Genomic DNA, 23,639 nt, shown 5'->3' with positions numbered 1-23,639 from the left:
ATGTGTGGTTTTTTATTTTTGTTTTTGTTTTTTACTGGTACTGGGGTTTGAACTCAGGGATCATGCTTGCTAGGCAGGTGCTCTACTGATTGAGCCACTCTTTCAGCCCTTTTTTGTGTTGAATATTTTCAAGATAGGGTCATTGGTAATAGCATCCTTTGCTATTATGTGTTGTTACTTGTTTTAGTAGAAGTCACACTAATAATTGTTGGGCAGAGACCAATTATTTATTAGCTCTATCAGAGCTATTGTCTGACCAGATGCATTGTCACTGAGGAGTCATATTTTGAAAGGTATCTGCTTAACAGAGTAGATTGCAACAGTATCTGTCAAACCATGCTGTAAAGAAATGGACTGTCCTCCAGGCTTCATTGTTCCGTGTATAGAGTACAGTCAGAATAGATTTAGCATCATTCTTAAGGGCTGTAGGATTTTCCTTGGTTTCAACTTAAATTCACAACTATTAGGAAAAAACCCAGAAGGCTGGAAATTTTGTGCATCTGGGAGAAGGATTTAAATTTGACATGGTAGTAGGTTGAGTTCTAATGTTACAATGAAACCTAAGGTAGTTATGGTGAGAGGTGAGAGTTTTTGGTAGAATAGCTTAGTCATTTGAGAAATAGTTATAGGAATAATATTGTTGGAGACAAAATGTTCACTGAAAATACTGTGGATTGCAAGATGTTTAATTGAATTAGTTAGGAGGAGATTATTTTCATTGATTTGAATTAATGTTGAAAGGTGAGGTCCTAGATGTGTGACAAAAATAATTCAGGCAGTGTAAACAGCCTGAATTAAAGGGGTGATGATAAATGTGATTAACAGGGCTTGGTATTTGACACATTTTCAGCTTCAGTTGTGAAATCGTTGCAGTAGTATCTGTAAGTGCGAGGCTCCTGAGCGTGAGTTAAGAGTGCAGTTTTAAATAGGCTTCCTACCTTTGTAATATGTTACTCATGGTTGAGGTTATGAATAATGTATCCAGAGCATACAAACAGTGTAGCTTTAAAGAATTCCTGTGTAGTGGTGCTAGGTGTTGACTGATGACAGAAGTAACCATTAGGAGACCTGTTTGGCATGAGATGGAAAATGCCATGATTTTTAATATTTTGTGTTATGACAGAGATTGCTGTGAATAAAGGGGTAGCCGCACCTCAGCATATTATTAATGCTTAAATTGCTTGTTACTTTCTATTAATACATAACAGCAGGTTAATTAGGGAATTCATGCTGTGACTATTGTGCTGGAATAGAGTGAAGCAGAGACTAGTCTATAACTGCTAGTGGTCATGAGTGAAGACCAAACCGGATCGGAGAAGCCAGGTTAGTGGGAGAATGTCAGGGCTGGGGTAGAGTATGACAGTTTGCTGCAATTCTCATATGTTTGAGTATAATAGAAATCATGTCCTTGATAATATAAATCTGATTATGATGGAGAAGGGAATAAATATTTTATTAGGAGATACACTGAAATAAAAGGAATTTTTGGCTCCTAAAGTCAACAGATTACTTTTATCCTTTAAAAGTTGAGAGAGCCATATGAAGGCATTCCTTTTTGGTAATAAGGAGTTTTAAGCTGCTGTTATTAGATTCAGAAAGAGAGAGAGAAAGAGAGAGAGAGAGAGAGAGAGAGAGAGAGAGAGAGAGACTGCATGTGTATGTGGCAGAGGATTAAACCCAAGGTCTTGCGATGTGCATTTACACTCTAATATTTTATTTAAACTATAAATTTATAGTACAAAGGTCCTAGAATAATTTGGGGGTTAAGTGGTAGGAATAATAAAGGTAGGATATATATATATATATATATATATATATATATATATATATATGAGTATTTTCTTATATGAGTGATGGTTTAGTATTATTAGTGTGATGTGTGAATTTTTCTCATTGTGTTATGATTAATATACAGAGGGAATTCAGGGCTGTGATTAGTATATTCAATCTTAGGTTGGTGGAGGAATGGAGCTCAGTGGTAGAGCTCTTGTCTACCATGTGCAGGGCCTTTACAAAAAAAGTCATGAAAATGATACTATTCCTACAAATAATTCTCCAGTTAGGTTAATAGTTGGCTGTCAGGCTAGGTTAGTTATCTAGCAAGAGCTCATGATACTATTAAAGGAATTAATGTCTATAGTCTTCAAGTTGCTAGCATAGTTTGGCTGTGGATTTGTTTGTAGTTTGAATTTGCAGAGCAAAGCAATATTGATGATTTGAAGCCATGGGCAATTATTAGGGCTGTGGGATTAGAGGACTAGTGATTACCAAGGACCCAGGAAACCATGGCTTTCAGGATACTGTGATACCAGCTAATTAGGCATTATAGAATTCATCCTGGTGCTCTCTTTGGGGAAGGTGGGTGCTTATTCCTGCTACAACCTAAACATAGTAGGGTTGATACACTGAGATGGAAGGTTACACCTCCTAGCAGAAGCCAGCCATAATAGTGGGATGTAGAGGTCTTACCAGTGGCCAGAGCTATGGGGAACTTACTCATAGACTGCAGTGAGTGGAGTGACTGTCTTAACAAACAAGAGAATTACAGTTGTTGCATCATTACAGGAGTCTGGGACTGGGGAAGATTTCTCAGGAAGTGCTAAAGTATGTGAACTTTCAGGTGAGTCCTGAGAGGATGGAAAGCAGGCAGTAAGGCTAAGGGTAAAGAGAAAGGGCAAAGCATTCCTATCAGAGGGAGCAGTGTATTGAAGTCCATAAGGAGATGGAGCTTGATGTGTATGAGGTATATCTCCGTGGAGATGGAGAATAGAGGCAAAAGGGGGATTTGGAGAAGCTGAGTGGGGCAGGCCTGGCAGAACCTTTTAGGGGTTATGAAAATGACATGATACATTATAAGCAGCATTTGTTGTTGTTTTTAAATAAAATAAAAGAGGAGCACTAGTGCCAGTGGCTCACATCAATAATTCTGGCTACGTAGGAGGCAGAGATCAGGAGGATCACAGTTTGTGATCCTCATTTGCCTCAGCTTGGGAAAATAGTTTGGGGGACCCTATCTCAGAAAAACCCATCACAAAAAAGGGCTGGTGGAGTGGCTCAAGGTGTTGACCCTGAGTTCAAACCCCAGCACCATTGGAAAAAAAAAATCAGGAGAGAAAATAAAATGCATCATACTTAACAAAGATAAATATTATTTCATGACATACTTGTTTTGTCTTTGCTTATGTACTCAGCATGTTTACTCAAGTTTCAGAGTCTTATTTCTACAAAGCTGTTTAAACTTGAACTTACTTTCCTGTTACCTTCCCATTACCCTGCTCTACTTACATTCTACATCCTACATGCAGCCGTTGTCAGAAAGTCTGTGCCTGGTAATCCAGTTCCATCACACAGAGCATCCCTCCCTACATTTGAAAAGTATACTTGTCTACTAACTTCTCTATTCAGAATACTGTAAATTTTTTTTTATTGTATAAAATTGTCACCGTTTGTAAAACATTGTAGTGGTACTGTTCTGGGAAATATAAGAGCATTTGACCTTGAATAGAAAACACCAGAAAGGAAGAACTAGAAAAGTACATTTGGGGAAGAACAAAGCATTGCATGCATACTATGTCCTGGGGACTAGCTATAAAATACAATGAGCATGTTTTCTACACTTTTGAAGCTAGGGGTGGGAAGATCAACAGATAAATGGATGAAATGTAATTCTAGAAGTGCAAAAATGGAAGCCAAAATGAGGACTAGTGTACAAGTGTAGAGAATAAAGATTTGTCGTGGCCCCATCTGGTTATTGGGCAGTTTTTCTGAGTAGCTGGCATCTAAGCTAGGACATTTGAGATAAAAAGAAAAAAAAAAAAAAAGAACTGGCTGCTAAGAGAGCATTCCTGGCTGATGGACCAGGATATGGAAAGTCCAAATGGGAAAGACTATGATTAGAGCATTGTTCCTAAAGATGGTAGTGACTCAAAATGAGATCAAAAAGGTCAAGAATTGGATCATACAGGGTTTATAACCCATGAGTAGGAGTTGGGATTGTACTCTGACTTCATGCATAAACTGTTGAATATTATTCTCAAACTTAGTTTTGTATCAGAGATATCTGGGGAGATTTATGAGTGAAGAACATTTGCATTTTTAAATTATTAATGAATATTGTATGTTAATAATGTGTAAGTAATGATTCTAAGCACTAGTGATAAAGCAGTAACTAAACAAAGTCCTTATGTTGAGTAAGCATGGGAGAGAAAAACAATAGGTGAACATTAAAAGTGGTTTCCATTAGCAGAACATGCAGTATAATTGTGATTGGATGATGTAATTGGATGTTTTAATAATTTGACATTTAATCAGAAAACTGAAGTGAGAGAATGGGAGGGAATATCTGGAGGAAGACCATTCCAAAAAGAGGGAATAGTGAACACAAAGGCATAGATTTGGCATTTTTGAACAGTTAGGAGTCCACTGGGGCTAGAGCACAAGGAATAACTAGGAGAGTAGGAGATTACACCAGAAAAGTAATCAAGGACAAGCTTGTATTGCATCTGGTGGGCCTTAGTAAGGATTTTGGGGTTTGTTTTGGGTGGTATACCATTGAAAGACTTTTAGAAGGGGAATAATGTGATATGAATTACATTTTGAAATAATTCATGTGGCATTGGAGTAAAGAATGCATTGTAGGAACAAGGATGAAAACAGGGAGACCACTGTGTGAGATTATTACTGAGAAGATGGGGGTTTTGACCTACTGTGGTAATAGTACGGGTAGTCAGGTTCTTTTTCTGGTGGTGCTAGGGATCAAACCTAGGACCTGACACATTACAGGCAAGTACTCTAGCACCAAGACACACCTTCAGTCCCCAGATTTTGATAAATTTTGTTAGGAGAGTATATAGAATTTGTTAATGGATAGACTGTTCAGCCAAACACATCTGTTTATTTCCGGGAGAGAGTTTTTGTCGTTATTTTATAGTCTTTGGAATTTTTAAACCATTCCAAAGTTTGAAAGCCACTGACTTAATTATTTCCCTAGTTACTTCCTTCTCTGTAAGCTCACCATGTTCTCCCATGTTACCTTTTTAAAAAATCTCACAAAATGTTTGAGCACTGTTTAAGTCATTCCATTCTTCAGAGAATTGTTGTTGTTTTTTTTCATTTTATCTATCATTTTTACTTTGGAAGTTTCATGTCATTTGTTCATATAAAAAAGCAAGAATTTGCTTATTTTTCAGACTTGGAATCCAGTTGTGAGACAAAATGTCATCTCCAGAAAAAGGAATTATGAAATGAAATCACTCCAGTGGGGCAATATGGGGGAAACTCATCAACTATAAACTTGACTATGACCCTGGAGACAATATGGAGGGCAACAGCAACTTTGAAAGTGAACAGGGAAGTCAAAATTATCTGTGAAGAAAAGACCACTCAAAGCCATTCTATATCCCCTACTCTTCATCAGATAATTTCCACCAGTGAAAAATTGTGCAAATGTAAGGAATATAGATAAGTTTTAAGTACCTTTCATCCCTTATTCAATATGAGAAAAATCATAATATAGAAAACTGCTCTAATATTAAGAAACAGAGGAAGACCTTCAGTCTTGAAGATCTTTAAGTTGAATTCAGTCTGAAGAGGCAAAGACACCAACTTTGTATAGTGTCTTTTATAACTCTGTCCTAGAGGGCTTATATAATTGAAGAACATAAAGATACCCTATAAAGGACTCAGTAGCAGCATCACAGTTTAAACCTTGAATTTTGGTCATCTCAGGCCTTTATATAAGTCCTTTGGCTAATGAGAGGATATTCCATACTGATAATTCAGAGGTACCACTGCCTCAGTAAGCAAATGAGTTATTATTTGTAATTATGGCCACCAATACCTGCTCAGCTCTCACTCACTTGGGCAAAGTCCTCTTGTCTCATCATTCAAATCCATCCCAGGCTCTTGTTCTTTTCCCCAATAAGGAGAAAACATGTGGTTGATACATGCAAAGTCCTAAACAAAAGATAGAATATAGAAAATGGGTTAGAGTTCTAAAATTTGCATTTGGTCCCTTGCTTATTAAGGAAGACAATGACAGCTTTCAAAAGGCAAGCAAAAAGAATAAAGGATTTCTGAAGGATGGGGAAGGTGAGGTTCCCAATGATGATGACTACTGCTAACTTCACAAAACACAAAACCATTTTCCTGGGAACACAGCTCAGAAATTTCCAGAGATATTTGAAAAACAATCCCAAAATTGACAAAATAGATGCAGTGATTTTAGGGTCAAATTCTGAATCTTACCCACTGAGATGAGGTGGCTGTAGTTCTCTGCCATCACGTCTGCATACAAATTCCTCTGTTCTGGTTCAGGCACTCCCATTCCTCCTGAGTGAATTCTATAGCCACATCTCTGAACGTCATCAATTGCTAAAAGGACAAACTCAAATGTTAATGGTGAAATTTTAAGAATCCATTTACATGGTGGAGGAAAAGGGAGCAGCAAAGAATGGGACACACAATGAGCAAAGCCCTACAGGGTGGCTATCTATGGAACTGGAGGAAACGACATGGAAAAAGGGGACTAAAGCTGAGTACCCAGGGGCTGTTAAAAACTCAGTCACAACACACTTAAGCCTTCACATCACAGACACCAAGACACTAGGGTGGCAGCCCAGAATAACAGACGTCCTTGGAGTTTTTGGTTGACATCATGGAGAGGCTACACCTGTCTAGAATCACTAAATCCAAATTTATTTTTTATTTTTGACAGAACTGGAGTTTGAACTCAGGACCTCATGCTTGCTAAGCAGGTACTCTACCACTTGAGCCACTCTGCCAGCCATTTTTTGTATCGGGTATTTTCGAGATAGGGTCTAGAACTATTTGCCCAGGCTGGCTTTGAACCTCGATCCTCCTGATCTCTGCGTCTTGAGTAGCTAGGATTACACGCTTGAGTCACCAGTGCCTGGTTTTTTATAGTTAGTAACAACTAGTGATTTAGGTAAGTAGTTTCAAGACAAGCAATAAAATTATTCATATGCAGTCATACAAATAATTGTGTTTTTGGAGAAAATCCTAACTCACGTGGGCCATGATTTAAATTCCAGGAGTTCACAGGTCCTCTTCTGGATTCTCCTCTTGCTGAAGCAGAGTCCTGGGAAAGAAAAGAGAGAGAAAGAATCATGAAAAGTCAAGATTTCCTCAGAACATTTTTCGGGGGGTGGTACTGGGACTTGAACTCAGGGCCTTGCTCTTGCTAGGCAATTCCTTTACCACTTGAGCCCTGCCCCCAGCCCCAGAGATTGAACAAATGAGGAGACCATTTTCTTCCTCGAAGAAGGTCATTAGGAATCCAAGGAAATCCTGGCCCCAACCAAAATCAGAGAATAAACTAAAGCAGAAGGATTTCAATGCTACTATTCATGCCAAAATCATGGCATAAATCAGGATAAGAGAGATAAGACCATTCTAATTTGTCATAAATATCCTCTACAACTATCCAGAGCCTGCATTTCATATCCCCAAGGTCACCTCAAGGCCAATGGGACTCTACAATCTCAGAAACAAATATACCTGCCCAGGATTCTCCTGTGTACGTCTCTAGGAACAGTGCCTTTCACTGATTTCATGTCCAACAAAGTCCATGACACCTACTGTGTTATTTACTTCCAGAACATGCAATGGCCACCAAACAACTAAAGGCAATTTTGAAGCCCAAATAACCTTGAGTAGATTCACCAGATATTCAATGAGATGACTGATGTTCACAACCCTAGTAGTCTTCACTGGCACATAAACAGTTGTGCACATAGTCTTTGACCCAACTGTACTACCAACTCTCATTATCCTCCAAGCTCTGATTACTGTCCTAAAAAATAGTGCTGGTTGCTGGTGGTTCATGCTTGTAATCCTAGAAACTCAGGAAGCAGAGATCAGGAGGATCATGGTTCGAAGCCAGCCCCAGCCAAATAAGTCAAGAGACCCTATCTCAAAGCAAACCCTTCACAAAAAAGGACTGGCAGAGTGGCTCAAGGTGTACACCCTGAGTTCAAGCTCCAGTACTGCAAAAAAAAAAAAAAAGTGTAGATCCCCCTACAATGAAGAATCATCAGATATCCCTAAAATATCCCCCCTCCCCAGGATGACCAAAATTCAACCAAGAGAATATAAGCAATGAAATAACAAGCAATGAAATTGAAGCAGTAATAAAGAGTCTTCCAACAAAGAAAAGTCCAGGTCCTGATGGATTCACTACTGAATTTTATCAGACCTTTTAAGAAGAACTAATACCAATACTCATCAAACTTTTCTAGGAAATAGAAAGAGAAGGAATGCTACCAACCTCATTCTATGAAGCCAGTATTACACTCATTTCAGAGCTGAACAAAGATACAACAAAAAGAATTTATAGGGCAGTCTGTTTAATGAACATAGACACAAAAACTCTCAATAAAATAATGGCACACAGAATCCAACAATCCATCAAAAATATCATACACAAGTTAGTCTCATTCCAGGTTTTCAGAAGGTTTTAACATATGCAAATTGATAAATGTAATACTGTAAATATACAAAGGCAGGACAAAATACACATGTTCATCTCAGTAGATGTAGAAAAAAGCCTGTGACAAAATTCAACATCCTTCCATGATAAGATGTCTGAAGAAAGTAGCAATAAAAGGAACTTACCTCAACTTAATAAAGGACATATATGACAAACCTGTAGCCAACATCATACTAATAGGGGAAAATGGAAATCATCTCCTCTAAAGTTAAGAACGAGACAAGGGTTCCACTCTCCCCACTTTTATTTAATATAGTGCTTGAATTAATAGCTAGACAATAAGGTAAGTAAAATAAAGTGACGAGGTAGGAAAGGAAGAAGTCAAAATTTCCCCATTTGCAGATGATATGATCTTATACTTAAAAGAGCCTAAAGACTACACCAGAAAACTTTTAGAGCTGATAAGCACGTTTAGCAAAGTGTCAGGTACAAATCAACATAAAAAATTCAGTAGCTTTTCTATATACCATTAACAAACATACTGAGAAACTAGGAAAAGAATCCATTTCCAATATCCTCAAAAAATAAATAGGAATAAGCTTACTAAGAATGTGACAAATCTTTACAATGAAAATAATAAAACACTTTGAAGGAGGATACTAGAAGGTGGAAAGACCTACCATGTTTATGGATTAGCAGAATCAATATCGCTGTATTACCAAAACCGACCTATATAATCAAAATACCAATGACATTCTTCATAGAAATAGAAAAAAAATTCCCAAGTTCGTATAGAAGCACAAAGATCCTGAATTAGCCAAAGCAATCCTGAGCAGAAAGGGTAATACCCAAGGTATCATAGTACCTAACTTCAAATTACGCTACAAAGCTATTGTAACAAGCCAGCATGATATTGCCATTCAAACAGATACATAGACCAGTGGAATAAAATAAAGGACCCAGAAAGAAGACCACACAGCTACAACCATCTGATTTTGGACAAAAGTATATATTGGATAAAAGGTAGTCTCTTCAACAAATGGTATTAGAAAAACTGGATATCCCACATGTAGAAGACTGGGACTAGTGCCCTCTCTCTCACCTTGCACAAAAATTAATTCAAAATGGATCAGAGACCTTAATGTAAGACTTGAAACTTTGAAACTAGTAGGGGAAAGCACATGAAGACATGGATAAAGGTAATGCCTTTCTGTATAATACTCTGAATAGCTCGAGAAATAAGAGCAAGCATTGACAAACAAGGTTGCATCAGACTAAAAAGCTGCCCATCAAAGAAAACAATTATTAGAGTAAATTGCCTGTAGACTGGGAGAAAATATTTGCCAGCTATTCATTTGATACGTGATTAATTTCCACAATATATGAAGAACTCAAAAATGAAAATAAAAACAAAAAATCCAATTAATAAATGAGCAGTTTTCATAAGAAGTACAAATGGTCCAATAAACACATGATGAATTGTTCAACATCCTTCGTCATAAAGGAAATGCAAATCAACACATCACTGAGATTTCATCTCAACCCATCCATCTCACCCCAGGCAGAATGGCTACCATCAAGAAAACAACAAATGCCATTGAAGATGCATAAGAAAAAGGGACCCTTACACACTTTTGGTGGGATGTAAACTAGTGTAGCCACTATGGAAATCAGTACAGAGAGAGTTTCAAAAAACTAAAAATAGAGCTACCATATGATCCTGCTAGACCACTTTTGGATAATAACTGAAGGTATGTAAGTCAGCATGCCACAAGGTCTGTGAAATGCTGAAGATGAGAAACTGGATCCTGGTCTCTGGAAGAGTTCAGAGAGCTGCCAAGCTTGAGTACCAAGGTCTCAGACACCCTAGACCCCAGAAGCTGTAACATTGGCTGCTATCAAGTACTGAGTATCCCAACATCCTAGACATGACAACTGTAAGGCTTTGGGTGCCAGCACACAGCCATAAGATTCTGATTTCTAAGCCTGGAGCAACAGACCCTTAGCTCTCAGAGTTTGGAGCTGTAAGTCTCTTGGTCTGCCAGCCCAGCCCTTAGTCCTTGGGTGGTCATGGGCTCAGGAATGCCAGCACTGGCAGTTTCCTCACTTACCCACAGTTCCTATCTGGGCAGAGCAAAAGAACCCTAGTCAGTTGATTGCTAACTTTTTTTTTTTTGTAGTCCTGGGGTTTGAACTCAGGGCCTCACACTTGAGCCACTCCACAAGTCCTTTTTTGCATTGGGTATTTTCAAGATAGGGTGTCATGCACTATTTTTCCTGGGTTGGCTTCAAAACACAATCCTCTTGATCTCTGTCTTCTAGGTAGCTAGGATTATAGGCATGAGCTACTGGCACCTGCCTAGCATTTGATGACCGCAAAGGCACCCCTCTTTTAGGAGCATACAGAAGAGGATGGATAATAGTGACGTTCAGTGTGGATCTTTTTTGTGGGTGACAAGTGGCTGCCTGAACCTTCACTACAGTGTCAGCCATAGTTGGTTCTGCCCCAGCTGCCCCTATCTTTGATATCCTCCCCATCTGAGACATGACAACCCCTCCTCTCCTGTGTTTTATTTTGGAGCAGTGCTTATTGGCTTGTGTTCATTGATTTGTAAGAGCGCAGCTTGATCACCGCATTGAACTGAGGTCTGATTGCACCAGCTCCACAGGCTTTGCAGGTTTTGTTGTGGGAATCTCGAACAGAGACATGGGACACCGAGGCAATTCAGCAGGAAGCAACATTTCATTATGCCAGCACAGACTCGGCAGACTCGAGCCCCAAGAACAAAGGGATCTCACCTTATATACCCTTGCGAGCAGGTTACAGAAGCAAAAAGCAAAGTTTAACTATATATGGTTGCATGTAACTCTATTGGCTACTTCACACACCCTCCCAGTGCTACGTGACCTTCTTCACGTTTAGATTCTTTAAGTTTTGTCTCTCTGCTATGCCATCCTCTCCCCTTGTTACATTATCAGAACACAGACTTGCCTGCTATCAGAACACAGAGTTGCCTGGTCCTTTTCCCTGCTACATTATTCCCCCCTTTAATGCTCAGACCCACTTCTGGGTCAAAGAGCATCATCTTGATCTAGAGGTTTATATTTTCACAGCATTATTACATGAGCAGCCACCTTTCTTTCTATAGTGACTTCCATAATGGTCCTGGAGGACTGCAGTACCAGGGGGATTAGGCAGGGTAATATCACACATGCTCCTAAGACAAAGAATGATGCCTCTGTTAAGGTCTTGAACCCACCTAGGGTTGAGAACCAGACTTCAAACAGGGTCATTGGGACTCCATCCCTTCCAGGTCTGCACAAGAATAATAAGAATGGAAAACCAATTTTGATAACAACACTTCCCGCTTGGGTAGTGCACATACGTGAGTCAGAGTCCAAAGCCTGGGAGTCCCCAGGTAGAGAGCTGACCAAAATTAGCAAGAAGAAAACATGGAAGGCACTCATCCTCAAAGGTGAGATGGGCAATTCATCAAGCTTCCACCATGCATAGACTAGTCAGCTTCAGGAGTGACTAGAGCAGGGCTGATGTCTTGCCGTCCATGGTCTCCTGTTGTCTCTTGGGAAGGAGGGTCCTGCTGGGGAAGGGTACAGGCATTCTAGAGGGTGATCTTGCATGGTGAGGCTGGGTCAGGGATGCACCCCCACTTGAGGGAAGCTGGCTTCAGTCAGCTGTGGTGGATCCAGGGAACAATCTCTGCTACCTGACCTGTGGTGGGGGTGGATAAAACAACAAAGGGACCCTCCAGTGGGGCTTCCATGATTGAACATTCCATTCTTATATCCAAACAGCATCCCCTGGTTAATAAGGGTACATGGGAGTTGTCAGGCTAATGGGAAATCTCTCTCTTACCCAGCCATTGATTTTTGAGTCAACCTGAGTGCCTGCATCTATTGTCTCAGGGTGAGATCAATTATTTTCTTAAGGTCCCCTTGCAGGCCTTTGACTAAAGGGGGTGGACACCCAAAAAGCATTTCAAAAGGGGAGAGACCCATCTGTTTGGTGGAACTTGAGCTAATCCTGAGCAAGGCTATGTGCAGTAACTGATCCCATTGTAGGTAGGTCTCCTGGCATAGTTTTCCCAATTGTAGTTTTAGAGTCCTGTTTATATGTTCTACTTTTCCTGAACTCTGGGGGCAATAAGTCATGTGCAGCTTCCAGGTTATTCCTGAACACATACCCACCAACTGCACCACCTCAGTCACAAAGTCCACCCCATTTGTCTGACCCAATAGACATAGGTATTCCAAGCCAAGGGATGATTTCCTTTAACAGGCACCTGGCCACTTCCCAGGCTTTCACAGTCTGAGTAGGGAAGGCTTCCACCCACCCTAAGAAGGGGAAGACAAACACCAGCAAATATTGCATCTTTTGGCCCATAGCATCTCAGTAAAGCCCACAAACAGGTCTTTAAAAGGAGTTCCTCCGGGGGTTCCGCCTGCGCGGCCTGCGCGCCCTGTGGCTTCTAAGGGGGCCGTTGGCCGTTCGCGAGGCTTGGGCGGTTGTCTTGGAGAAGCAAGATGGCGGCAACGACGGCCGCGGTGGTGGCCGAGGAGGACACAGAGCTGCGGGACCTGCTGGTGCAGACGCTAGAGAACAGCGGCGTCCTGAACCGCATCAAGGCCGAACTCAGAGCCGCTGTGTTTTTAGCGCTAGAGGAGCAAGAAAAAGTAGAGAATAAAACTCCTTTAGTCAATGAGAGCCTGAAAAAGTTTTTAAATACGAAAGATGGTCGTTTAGTGGCTAGTCTTGTTGCAGAATTTCTTCAATTTTTTAACCTTGACTTTACCTTGGCTGTTTTTCAACCTGAAACTAGCACATTTCAAGGTCTTGAAGGTCAAGATAATTTAGCCCGAGATTTAGGTATCATTGAAGCAGAAGGTACAGTGGGTGGACCGTTATTATTAGAAGTGATTAGACGCTGTCAGCAGAAAGAGAAAGGGCCCACTGGTGGGGAAGGTGCACTGGATCTGTCTGATATACACTCTCCACCAAAGTCACCAGAAGGAAAAACAAGTTCAAATACAATCCCAAGTAAGAAGGCCAGCAGTGAGGCCAGTCAGAGTGACACAAGTATCTCCTTATCAGAACAGAAGAGCAAGAGCAGTCTGCACTCATTGACCCATGAAACAAAAGTTGGATCTTTCTTAAGCAGTGCCACTTTAGACGTCAAAGACAAAGCTGGCCTTTGTCCAGATGAAGATGATATGGAAGGAGATTCTTTCTTTGATGATCCAATTCCTAAACCAGAAAAAACTTATGGTTGGAGAAGTGAACCAAGGAAGCAGGTGGGAAGCCTGGCCTCGCTCTCTGATGCACCCACCTTAAGGAGTGGGCTCAGCTCCCTGGCAGGAGCCCCTTCATTAAAAGACTCTGAGGGTAAAAGGGGAAGTATGGTTTTGAAAGATCTGAAATTGATCAGTGATAAAATTGGATCACTTGGATTAGGAAATGGAGAAGAAGATGACTATATTGATGATTTTAATAGTGCCAGCCATCGCTCAGAACAAAGTGAGCTAAGTATTGGTGAACAGATTGAAGAAGACCTTTCCACAGGAGTAGATGACATCAACACCAGTGATAAACTCGATGACCTCACACAAGACCTGACTGCCTCCCAGCTCAGTGACATTGCAGACTACCTGGAAGATGTGGCGTAGACAGGAAGAAGGAAGTATTCTGATTGACAGAGACAGGACTGATCAGCTCCATTTTTTTTTTTCAGACAATCACTTTTTGCTGGAATGTCTACTCCCTGTTGGTGCCTTCCATTTCAAAAAAGACTGCACATATTTTTAAAAATTAACTTCATTTTACTAAACAAAATACTTCCTATATGAGCCCATGTGTGGAAGATTTAATATTCTTAATTTGGTTTAGCTTGACATTTCTCTATGAAAATTGAGAACACTCAAGTTCATTACAGGGAGGGAACTTCTGTGTTAAGAGAATAAAGAGAGGTGTCAGTAGAGTCATAGGTTCACATGACTCTTCCTGTGTGGCTGCTGGTGCAGAGATCTTTGAAAACCTGACCTTTAGCCATCCGAAACCAGATGTATTTACATCTGGTTAACTTACGCCCTTAGTGTGTTCTAAGATATTAGGTGAAATGACCTGGTAAACTCATGATGCTGAAGTATATTAATGTAAGTTATGCTTGATGTGTCAGCTTGATTTTGTATTTCCTTCCTTTTGGAAGGTTTGTTAGACCATTAAGGTTATATTAAAGTACTCTTGTGTGTGCTATTTAGTTTTGCTTATTTTGAAGAAATCTAGAAGTGGTTATGACTTTTAACTCATAGAGTTGTCAATGTCAGTTAACACTTATGGTCCCCATTCCTCCTGTTGTCTGTATAAGCAGCTTTTGTCCCAGGTTCTCTTCATTACAGTTATTATTTGTAAAGATGCCTTGAAATATATTAAAACCAAAATGCATCTGAAAAAAATAAATAAATAAGAAATAAAAGGAGTTCCTCCAACAGTTTGCACTTAACACTTTTTCTTCTCGAGTTAATGAGCCCCTTTTCTTTATGTAGGGCTCCATGGACATGAATGGTAGTAAAGGCACATTTAGAGTCCATATAGATGTTTACCCACACTCCTGCAGCAAGCTGGAGTGCCTGCGAGAGAGTAATGAGCTCAGCTTTTTCTGCAGAGGTCCTGACCTGCAACAGACGTGCTTCAATGACAGTGTCCAGAGTCACTACTTCATATTTTGCAAAACGTGTGCCATTCTGGACAAAGCTGCTGTCATCGGTGAAATACTTAAAGGCTGGCTGGCTGGATAACACCTCATCCATAACCTCTAAACAGTCATGCTCCGGGATGGGGGCTGAGTCAACTGGTAATTGGATGGCTAGGCTTAGAGTCTTAACAACCTCCGGCTGGATGCATGGGTTTTTACACAGCATTCACTGGTATTTGACCATCCAAGAGTTAGTCAGCCAATAATTTCCCTTGTACTCCATGAGTGTCAAGATGGAGTGGGGAACCCAGACAGTGAGTTCTTTCCCTAGGATAAGTTTGTCTGCTTCTGTCACTAGGGCAGCGGTGGCTGCTAGGGCATGCAGGCAAGGCAGCCAGCCTTGGGAAACAGCATTAAGTTGTTTTGGCAAGTAAGCCACTGGCTGGTACCAGGAGCCTAGTAGCTTCATCAGGACCCCGATAACTGTCCCCTTTTGTTCATGGACATGCAGGAAAAAGGGCTTCATCACATCCAGCAGGCCTAGAGCAGGGACATTTGCGAGTGCCCTCTTGAGTTCTTTAAAGGCTTTTTCTTGTTCTTTCCCCCATACTAAAGGCTCCTGTTCTCCCTGGTTTGTAACTTTATAGAGGGGTTTGGCCAAGAGGGAGTAGTTAGGGATCCAGATTCAGCAGAAACCTGCAGCTACCAAAAACTATCTCATTTGCCAGCAGGTCTTAGGGAATGGAAAAGCCAGTCTGTTTCCTCTCAGGACCAAGCCTGCTTTGCCCCCGGGGCAGGTGAAAGCTGAGGTATTTGACAGCATTTTGGCAAATCTGGGCCTTTTTCCTAGAGACTATGTATCCTGCCTCCCATAAAAAAGAAAGGAGGAGGAAAGTCCCTTCTATACAGTCCTCTCGAGTGGGTCCAGCCAGCAGGAGGCCATCTATGTACTGGAGGAGTGTGGAGCCATGTTGCTTGGCCGAGAAGGCTTTGAGGTCAGATGCCAAGGCAGTTCCAAAAATAGTGGGCAAATTTTTGAAACCTTGTGGCAATCAAGTCCAGGCAGGTTGCCTCCTTTTCCCAGTATTGGGGTTTTCCCATGGGAGGCAAAACCAGGCTGACTCTGGGGCCAGGCAGATGCAGAAAAATGCATCCTTAAGATCTAGGCAGGTGAAACACTTTGCCTCAATCAGGACAAGTCCTAAAAGCATGTATGAATTTGGCATTACAAGGTGCAAAGTGACAGTTGCTGAATTTACTGCCCAGAGGTCCTGAACTGGCCTGAAATCCTCAGTCCCTGGTTTCGTGACTGGTAATAAGGGGGTGTTCAAGGATGGCTGACAAGATCAGAGGAAAGTGTTTTTGAATTCTGACTTGAGCCTTGCAGGGGATGAAGTACTGTTTTTGGCTGGCGGGGGTGGCTCCTGGCTTTTGTTCCACCACTACTGGGGGAACATTTCAGGCTAGTTCTTGGGGTTATCTTCAGCCCATACACCTGGAATCTTAAAGGGAAGCTCAGAAATCTCAGGAGGCCTTCCCTCAAGGTCAAAGAGCCACCATTCTTCCTCTTGTGCAACCATGATGGTTAGAGTTTTTGCCTCAGGTCCTCTCAACTTTAAGGCTGATATACCATCCAAATCAAAGTTGTCTGTGCCCTCAGTTTGCATAATAAGTCCCAGCCCCTCAGGCTCACAGGGCAATCAAGGAAACAAAGAAATTCATGCCTTACTTCATGACTCCCAAGATTGCAGCATCTGGACACTAAGAAGGGGGACCGCCTGGTCCCCTGTGGTCCTGATAATAATTGTATGCTTTTTGGAAAGAGTAAAGTCTACAATCAGGTTGAGGAAAGAGGGTCCACTGTTTGGGTCACAACTAAATGTTTTGTACCCATGTTCACCATGAGATCAATGGGATGGCCCCCTATTTTCATTTGGACCACAGGCTCCTGGGGGCCCAGGAGGATGGAGCCCAGTTTGTCCTATTCCCCCCCTCATAGCCTTCCAGGCTTGCCAGTCCAACAATGTTTTCCTCCCAGGGACTGGCTCTCCTGCACATGGGCTGATATTTTCCCTGGACAACCTGGCCTCTGCCTCTGGTCTGAGGGTCCTTTTGGGAGTCCCTGGCCCATTGGGGCAGGCATATTGGTGTTGCCCTCATTCCTCCCTAGGGTGGGAGCATCCTGGGGGGCATTTTTCACCATCCTCAGGGATTGCCTCTGCCTCTGCCTGGATTAGCTCTCTGGGGCCCACCTGTTTAGCAAGAGTTTCTGTAAGGAGTCCACTTTCCTTTTCACCTTCCTGTCAGCCTCCCATTTAGCCTCCTGACAAAAACCTTTGTGGCCACCTTCAGAAGCTGGCTATCATTCATTACAGTGAATCCCACCAGTTTCTGCAGTTATGTCCCGTTGGGCCTGGCCAAAAAAAGCAGTGTTAATCATCCACTGGTTTTCAGTGGCTTCCAGATCAAAGGGGGTGTACAATAGAAGGCCTCACAGACTTCTGATTTTTCTTCATGTTCATGACCTCCTTTTCTCCTTCCTTCATGCCCCCTAATAGTGCCTCCTGATACTGTTCAAGCCACCAGTGGTCTAAGTCATCATTGGGGTCCCAGTGGGGGTCTTCCTCAGGGAAATGAGCTTGAGTGTATGCCTGGGCATTTAGAGTGCCCTCAGGGGCAAGATTGTCTAACCACTTTAGAGCTGCCAACACGGCATTGCTCTTCAGTATTGGATAGAGTCAGAAGAAGTTGTTGACAATCTGCCCAGGTATATGAGTCTGGATAATAGACTGCATCAAATCAATCAGAGCCTGAGGCTTTTCTGTGAAGGACGGGGCATGATGTTTCCAGTTTAGGAGGTCTGTGGTGGTAAAGGCTGGTAGACAAATATCTGTCCCCCTTGAATTTGACTATCCTGGTCATAATACACTTGGCCTTGGATGTCCCTGAGGGGCATCTGCAAGGCAGTGGGGGCCTGAGGAGAGAAGGGGTCCTTGTGGGGACTAGCTGGATGCCCCCAACTAAATGGGGAATGTGGGGTGAGCATTGGTGGACTCAGAGTGGATATGGGGTCCATAGAAATCAGGGAAATTGAGGCCCCAGAATCTTCTGGACCAATGTCAGAGGTGGGGGTGCAGAACTGGGTGCTGGTTGCAGAGGTGGATAAAGTGGCAAAGAGGGCAGTGGTATTTCCTTGGGTTCCTCAGCCAGTATGGGCTCCTTTGTTTTATCTCTACACTTGGAAGTTGTGGCCACCCTAGCTACCATAATCCTACAGGCCCCTTCCAGACAGGACCTTAGTCATGGGGGCCAGCTGAGGACAGCATCCTGCCAGCAGTCAATATAGGGAAACTTATCTGGGTGCCCAGGATTCCCTACAATTACCTTACAAGCTTCATTAACTCCAGTTTTATCTAGTGACCCTTGCGGAGGCCACCCTACACCAAAAGCAGGCCAATCTACTTCACAAAGGGTCTTAAGCTTGTTAGGGGTTAACTTAAGCCCAAAGTCTCCATTAAATCCCTTTTTAAAGTTTTTAACCATACACTCCAAGGGAGTGTTTTTACTCTGATTTCCACCCATTTTCTCCTGTTATCACATGTCAAGACAGACATGAAGGGGAAGGGGTTTTGGAAGAGATGCAAAAGTGGGTTCTCTTCTCTGACACACAATGGAGAACAATATGTGCCCTTTATTGGTGATCTGGATATGGTTGGCCGGCCAGGAAAAGCACCTATAGAGGGTCCTCACTTGCCTTGCCATCTCCAGCTGCTCCCCTCACAGGGATTTAAACATCTCTTAACTGCAGTGAGTCCATATAAACCCCAGACCAGAGGCCCTGTTGGGGCTCACCCTGGACCATATGAGTTTGCCACAGACCCATGGATCAGGACTCTGCATTCACTTCATAGCTGGGCCACGTCTCAGGCTCACACTCTCACACAGCACAGTGCTTCCACCCTGCTCCCTGAACATGAGAGACACAGCTTCACCCCAAAGGGGAGGTTACTCGGGTGTCTCTGTCTCTGGGAGTTGATCAAACTCCCCTTCTGCCTCCTGAGGCAGGCCCAAATTTGAACCTGGGTTCTTACCAGTCTGATGAGGCTCCCTCCCCTCAGATCAACAGGTTTGGTCTGGTGCCTGGCAGGGGTGGCCCTCCCAGCAGGCCGCCAAAAACAAGGAGGTGAAAACACTGCCCTCCAAATCCTAGATGAATGCCTGGAAATGTTGCAGGAATCTTGAACAGAGACATGGGACACTGAGGCAATTCAGCGGGAAGCAACATTTTATTGTGTCAACACAGACTCAGTGGACTCAAGTCCAAAGACTGAGCCCCAAGAACAAAGGGTTACCTTATATACCCTTGTAAGCAGGTTACAGAGCAAAAAGCAAAGTTTAACTCACATATGGCTGCATGTAATTCTATTGGCTACTTTACCATCCTCCCCCCACCCAGTGCTATGTGACCATCTTCATGTTTAGGTTCTTTAAGTTTTATCTCTCTGCTATGCCATCCCTACCCCTTGTTACATTATCAGAACACACACTTAGTTGCTTCTTTTCTGGCCCTCATCCCTGCTACATTATTAGAACACAGACTTCCTTGCTTCTTTTCTGGTCCTTCTCCCTGCTACAGTTTTTGTCCAGAAACTCTGGTTTGGATTATGGATTCAGTAGCTCACAAACTATATTTGGGATTGTTAACCAATGATACTACCGTTAGGCCACATTAGTGGTTTTCATCTTGGTTTCAGAAGTGGCTCAGGTATCTTACCCCATCTCAGGAACGTTCAGTTGGTAGTCATACCACAGAAGTGGTCTTTGAGAGATTTGGCAAGCTTTGCTTTTATGTCCAAGGTTGGGAGCTGTGTTCTTGGCCACCCTGTAGTCTTTTGAGGTCTTGAGGTATCAGAAATGTTGTTGATTTATTGTTTATACTATAGTAGTGGTCTTTATTTTGGTTTCTGAAATATTTACAGGTTTTGGTTCAGTTTCTAGGGATTTTGAATGGAAGGCACTTTAGTCTGAGAGAATTTATAATAACTTGTTTGGTGAGCATTTGTAAGAACTCAGTAGCTAGAGAATATTTGTATGTGATGAAAAGTAGCCTAAGAAAGTACTAAGATTTCTGTCTGTCTTTTTCTTTTTGTCTTGTAAAACATTTTCACTATGTCTCTGCATAGAAACATTTTTGAAACTCAAAAGAATTCACCCCTTCCAAGTCTAGTGACTAAGTGGTAACATTATCATCCAGTGACTCCTCCCTGCCCTTTGGCTAAGAATCCCTGGCAACTATTGCATTAGAAGTTGACTATTCCAACTGTCAAAATGTCCCTATTTGCAGATGATATGATTCTATACCTTAAAGCCCCAAAAAACTAGACCCCAAAACTCTTAGACACCATAAACAGCTACAGCAAGGTGGCAGGATACAAAATCAACTTACAAAAATCATTAGCTTTTCTATACACCAACAATGAACAAACTGAGAAGGAATATATGGAAACAATTCCATTTACAATAGCCTCAAAAAAAATCAAATACCTAGGAGTAAACTTAACAAAGGATGTGAATGACCTCTACAAGTAAAATTACAAATCCCTGAAGAAAGAGATTGAGGAAGACTACAGAAGATGGAAAGATCTCCCGTGTTCATGGATCAGTAGAACCAACATAGTAAAAATGGCTATACTACCAAAAGCAACCTACATGTTTAATGCAATTCCCATCAAAATCCCAATGACTTTCATCACAGAGATTGAAAAATCTACCCTAAAGTTCATTTGGAAACACAAGAGACTGTGAATAACTAAGCCAATACTCAGCAAAAAGAGCAATGCTGGAGGTATCACAATATTTGACTTCAAACTATATTACAAAGCAATAGCAATAAAGACAGCATGGTACTGTCACAAAAACAGATATGAAGACCAGTGGAACAGAATAGAGGACCCAGATATGAATCCACACAACTATACCCACTTCATTTTTGACAAAGGTGCCAAAAATATACGATGGAGAAAAGACAGCCTCTTCAACAAATGTTGCTGGGAAAAGTGGTTATCCATATGCAAGAAACTGAAACTAGATCCATGTCCATCACCCTGTACTAGTATCAACTCAAAATGGATCAAGGACCTTAATATCAGACCCAAAACTCTGAAGCTAGTACATGAAAGAGAAGGAAACACGCTGGAAGTAATAGGTATATGCAAAGACTAGCAGCCTAGCAACTAAGAGAAAGAATGGACAAATGGGACTTCATAAAATTAAAAAGCTTCTGCACAACAAAAGAAGTGGTCTCTAAACTGAAGAGACCACCCACAGAGTGGGAGAAAATATTTGCCAGCTTTACATCAGACAAAGGGCTGATAACCAGAATATACAGGGAACTTAAGAAACTATATTCTCCCCAAATCAATGACCCAAAAAGAAATGGGCACATGAACTAAATAGAACTTTCTCAAAAGAAGAAATTCAAATGGGCAAAAAACACATGAAAAAATGCTCACCATCTCTAGCCATAAAGGAAATGCAAATTAAAACTACACTAAGATTCCACCTCACCCCTGTTAGAATAGCCATCATCAAAAACACCAACATCAAGTGTTGGCAAGGATGTGGGGGGAAGTAACCCTTGTACACTGCTGGTGGGAATGCAAGCTTGTGCAACCACTCTGAAAAAAAAATTGGATGCTTCTTAAAAATCTAAACATAGATCTGCCATATGATCCAGTAATTCCACTCCTGGGGATATACCCAAAGAAATGCAACACAGGTTACTACAGAGGCACCTGCACACCCATGTTTATTGCAGTGCTGTTCACAATAGCCAAGTTATGGAAACAACCAAGATGCCCCACTACTGATGAATGGATCAAGAAAATGTGGTATTTATACATAATGGAATTTTACTCAGCCATGAAGAAGAATGAAGTCTTATCATTTGCAAGTAAATGGATGGAACTGGAGAACATCATCCTGAGTGATGTTAGCCAGGGTCAGAAGACCAAAAATCATATGTTAGATCTAGGGCAAATACAGAAATGTTGTTGGACTTGGGTCACATTACAAGGGGAGAGCATATACGGGAGGTATGGGGATAGGTAGAAAACCCAAAACATGAAAGCATTTGATGTCCCCACTCCAGAGGAACTAATATAGAAACCTTAGAGTGACAGAGGTCAACATGAAAAGGGGATCAGGAACCAGTTTAAAGATCAGTTAGAGATGAATCAACTTGGGTTGTAACATGTTTGTACATGAAAGCAATGCTAGGAATCTCTCTATATAGCTATCCTTAACTCAATTAGCAAAAATGCTTTGTCTTTCTTATTATGCTTATGTCTTCTCAACAAAATTAGAGATAAGGGCAGAACAGGTTCTGCCTGGAAGCGATGGGGGTGGAGGGGAGAGGATGGGGCGGAGGACAGGGGGGAGAAATGACCCAAACAATGTATGCACATGTGAATAAATGAATAATAAAAAAAAGAAGTTGACTATTCTAACACTGTTTGAGGAGGTCTTCCTTACCTGTTTAGCTAGTCCAGTACATTTGTTTTTGACATCCCAGCCACAGGGTGGTTGTAATTCCTATACTTCAGCCATTTACCTGGTGACATACAGGGTCACAAGGTCTCCTGGGAAATGTAGTACAAGGTTGTTGGTCAAGTCAAAGTGGGTTTCACCATCTGGGTACTGAGGTTGAAGGCTCTGCCTTTGTGATAAGGCTGACTAGGTCAGGGAGGCACCTCAGAGTTGGGTTTCACGCTGGGATTAGCCTATGCTGTTGAAGCTCACAGCAGTGGAGCCTGTTTGGAATTAGAGGAGTCAACTGAAGGTGGAAACTGAGTATATGAGACCAAACCAGCATGAGCAGTCTGATAGAGAGGATGGATTAGGGTTAGGATTGTGGTTAGGGCTAGTGCTCAACCACTGAGCCACATATAGATTCAGTTTTGAGAAGCAGGCTTCAGGTTGCCTGAAGCCCTTTGGTATATGACTGTATATGAAAGTCTATTTACTTTCTTCTTTATATGGTAACATCCTTAAAGACCCAGGCTCAGGAACTGCTGTCAAATGGTGTTTGAATTAAAATTTAAGTTTTATGTCATCTTTCATACATTGGTACATATGACCAAATACGATTGGGACTGCAAAAGGGAAAAACTTTTGGTGTAGCCAGCTTGCATACTGGCCAATGAACTCTACTTGTTAATCAAACTGTTGGGTCTGGAGACCTGAAGGGCAGATGAGTATCCCATCCCTCCATGGAGAGCACTGTGATTCCTGCATCCTGAGAAGGAGCTGAAATCTGCATTCCTGCACTCTGAAGAGGAGATACAGCGTCTCATAGATCTGCCACAGGGCTGATGAGAAAAATGCTCTCAAGATTGCTCCCCCCCAATAAGGGGCAAACAAATCAGTTCATCTAAGAAAGCCCACGAATCCATGGCCAGTGAAAAGAGCCCACCTAATCCTTA

At 41.8% G+C, this 23,639-nt stretch overlaps 1 protein-coding gene and 1 long non-coding RNA gene across 2 annotated transcripts; one reads left to right on the top strand and one right to left on the bottom strand.

The window, feature by feature from the left end:
- Window positions 1-5,867: 5,867 nt before the first annotated feature.
- On the bottom strand, window positions 5,868-7,107 carry LOC141418118 (uncharacterized). The gene is made up of 3 exons (XR_012442770.1): window positions 7,030-7,107; window positions 6,247-6,372; window positions 5,868-5,955 (listed from the first exon to the last, which is right to left on the bottom strand). It is a non-coding gene; the product is annotated as an uncharacterized lncRNA (long non-coding RNA).
- Window positions 7,108-7,223: 116 nt separating this feature from the next.
- LOC141418115 (centrosomal protein 43-like) lies at window positions 7,224-14,905 on the top strand. The gene has a single exon (XM_074058373.1). It carries the CDS (start codon window positions 12,992-12,994, stop codon window positions 14,129-14,131), a length of 1,140 nt encoding a protein of 379 aa, XP_073914474.1. The 5' UTR covers window positions 7,224-12,991; the 3' UTR covers window positions 14,132-14,905.
- The last annotated feature ends 8,734 nt before the right edge of the window (window positions 14,906-23,639 follow it).

The sequence above is a fragment of the Castor canadensis genome, chromosome 16, assembly GCF_047511655.1.
Source record: "Castor canadensis chromosome 16, mCasCan1.hap1v2, whole genome shotgun sequence".
Taxonomy (NCBI): domain Eukaryota; kingdom Metazoa; phylum Chordata; class Mammalia; order Rodentia; family Castoridae; genus Castor; species Castor canadensis.
The sequence above is the reverse complement of the archived record's forward strand: the minus strand, read 5'-3'. Positions and strand labels throughout refer to the sequence as shown.

What these genes read in the sequence shown, in the direction of transcription:
- LOC141418115 (XM_074058373.1), top strand. Translation starts at nt 12,992, where the DNA reads ATGGCGGCAACGACGGCCGCGGTGGTGGCCGAGGAGGACACAGAGCTG.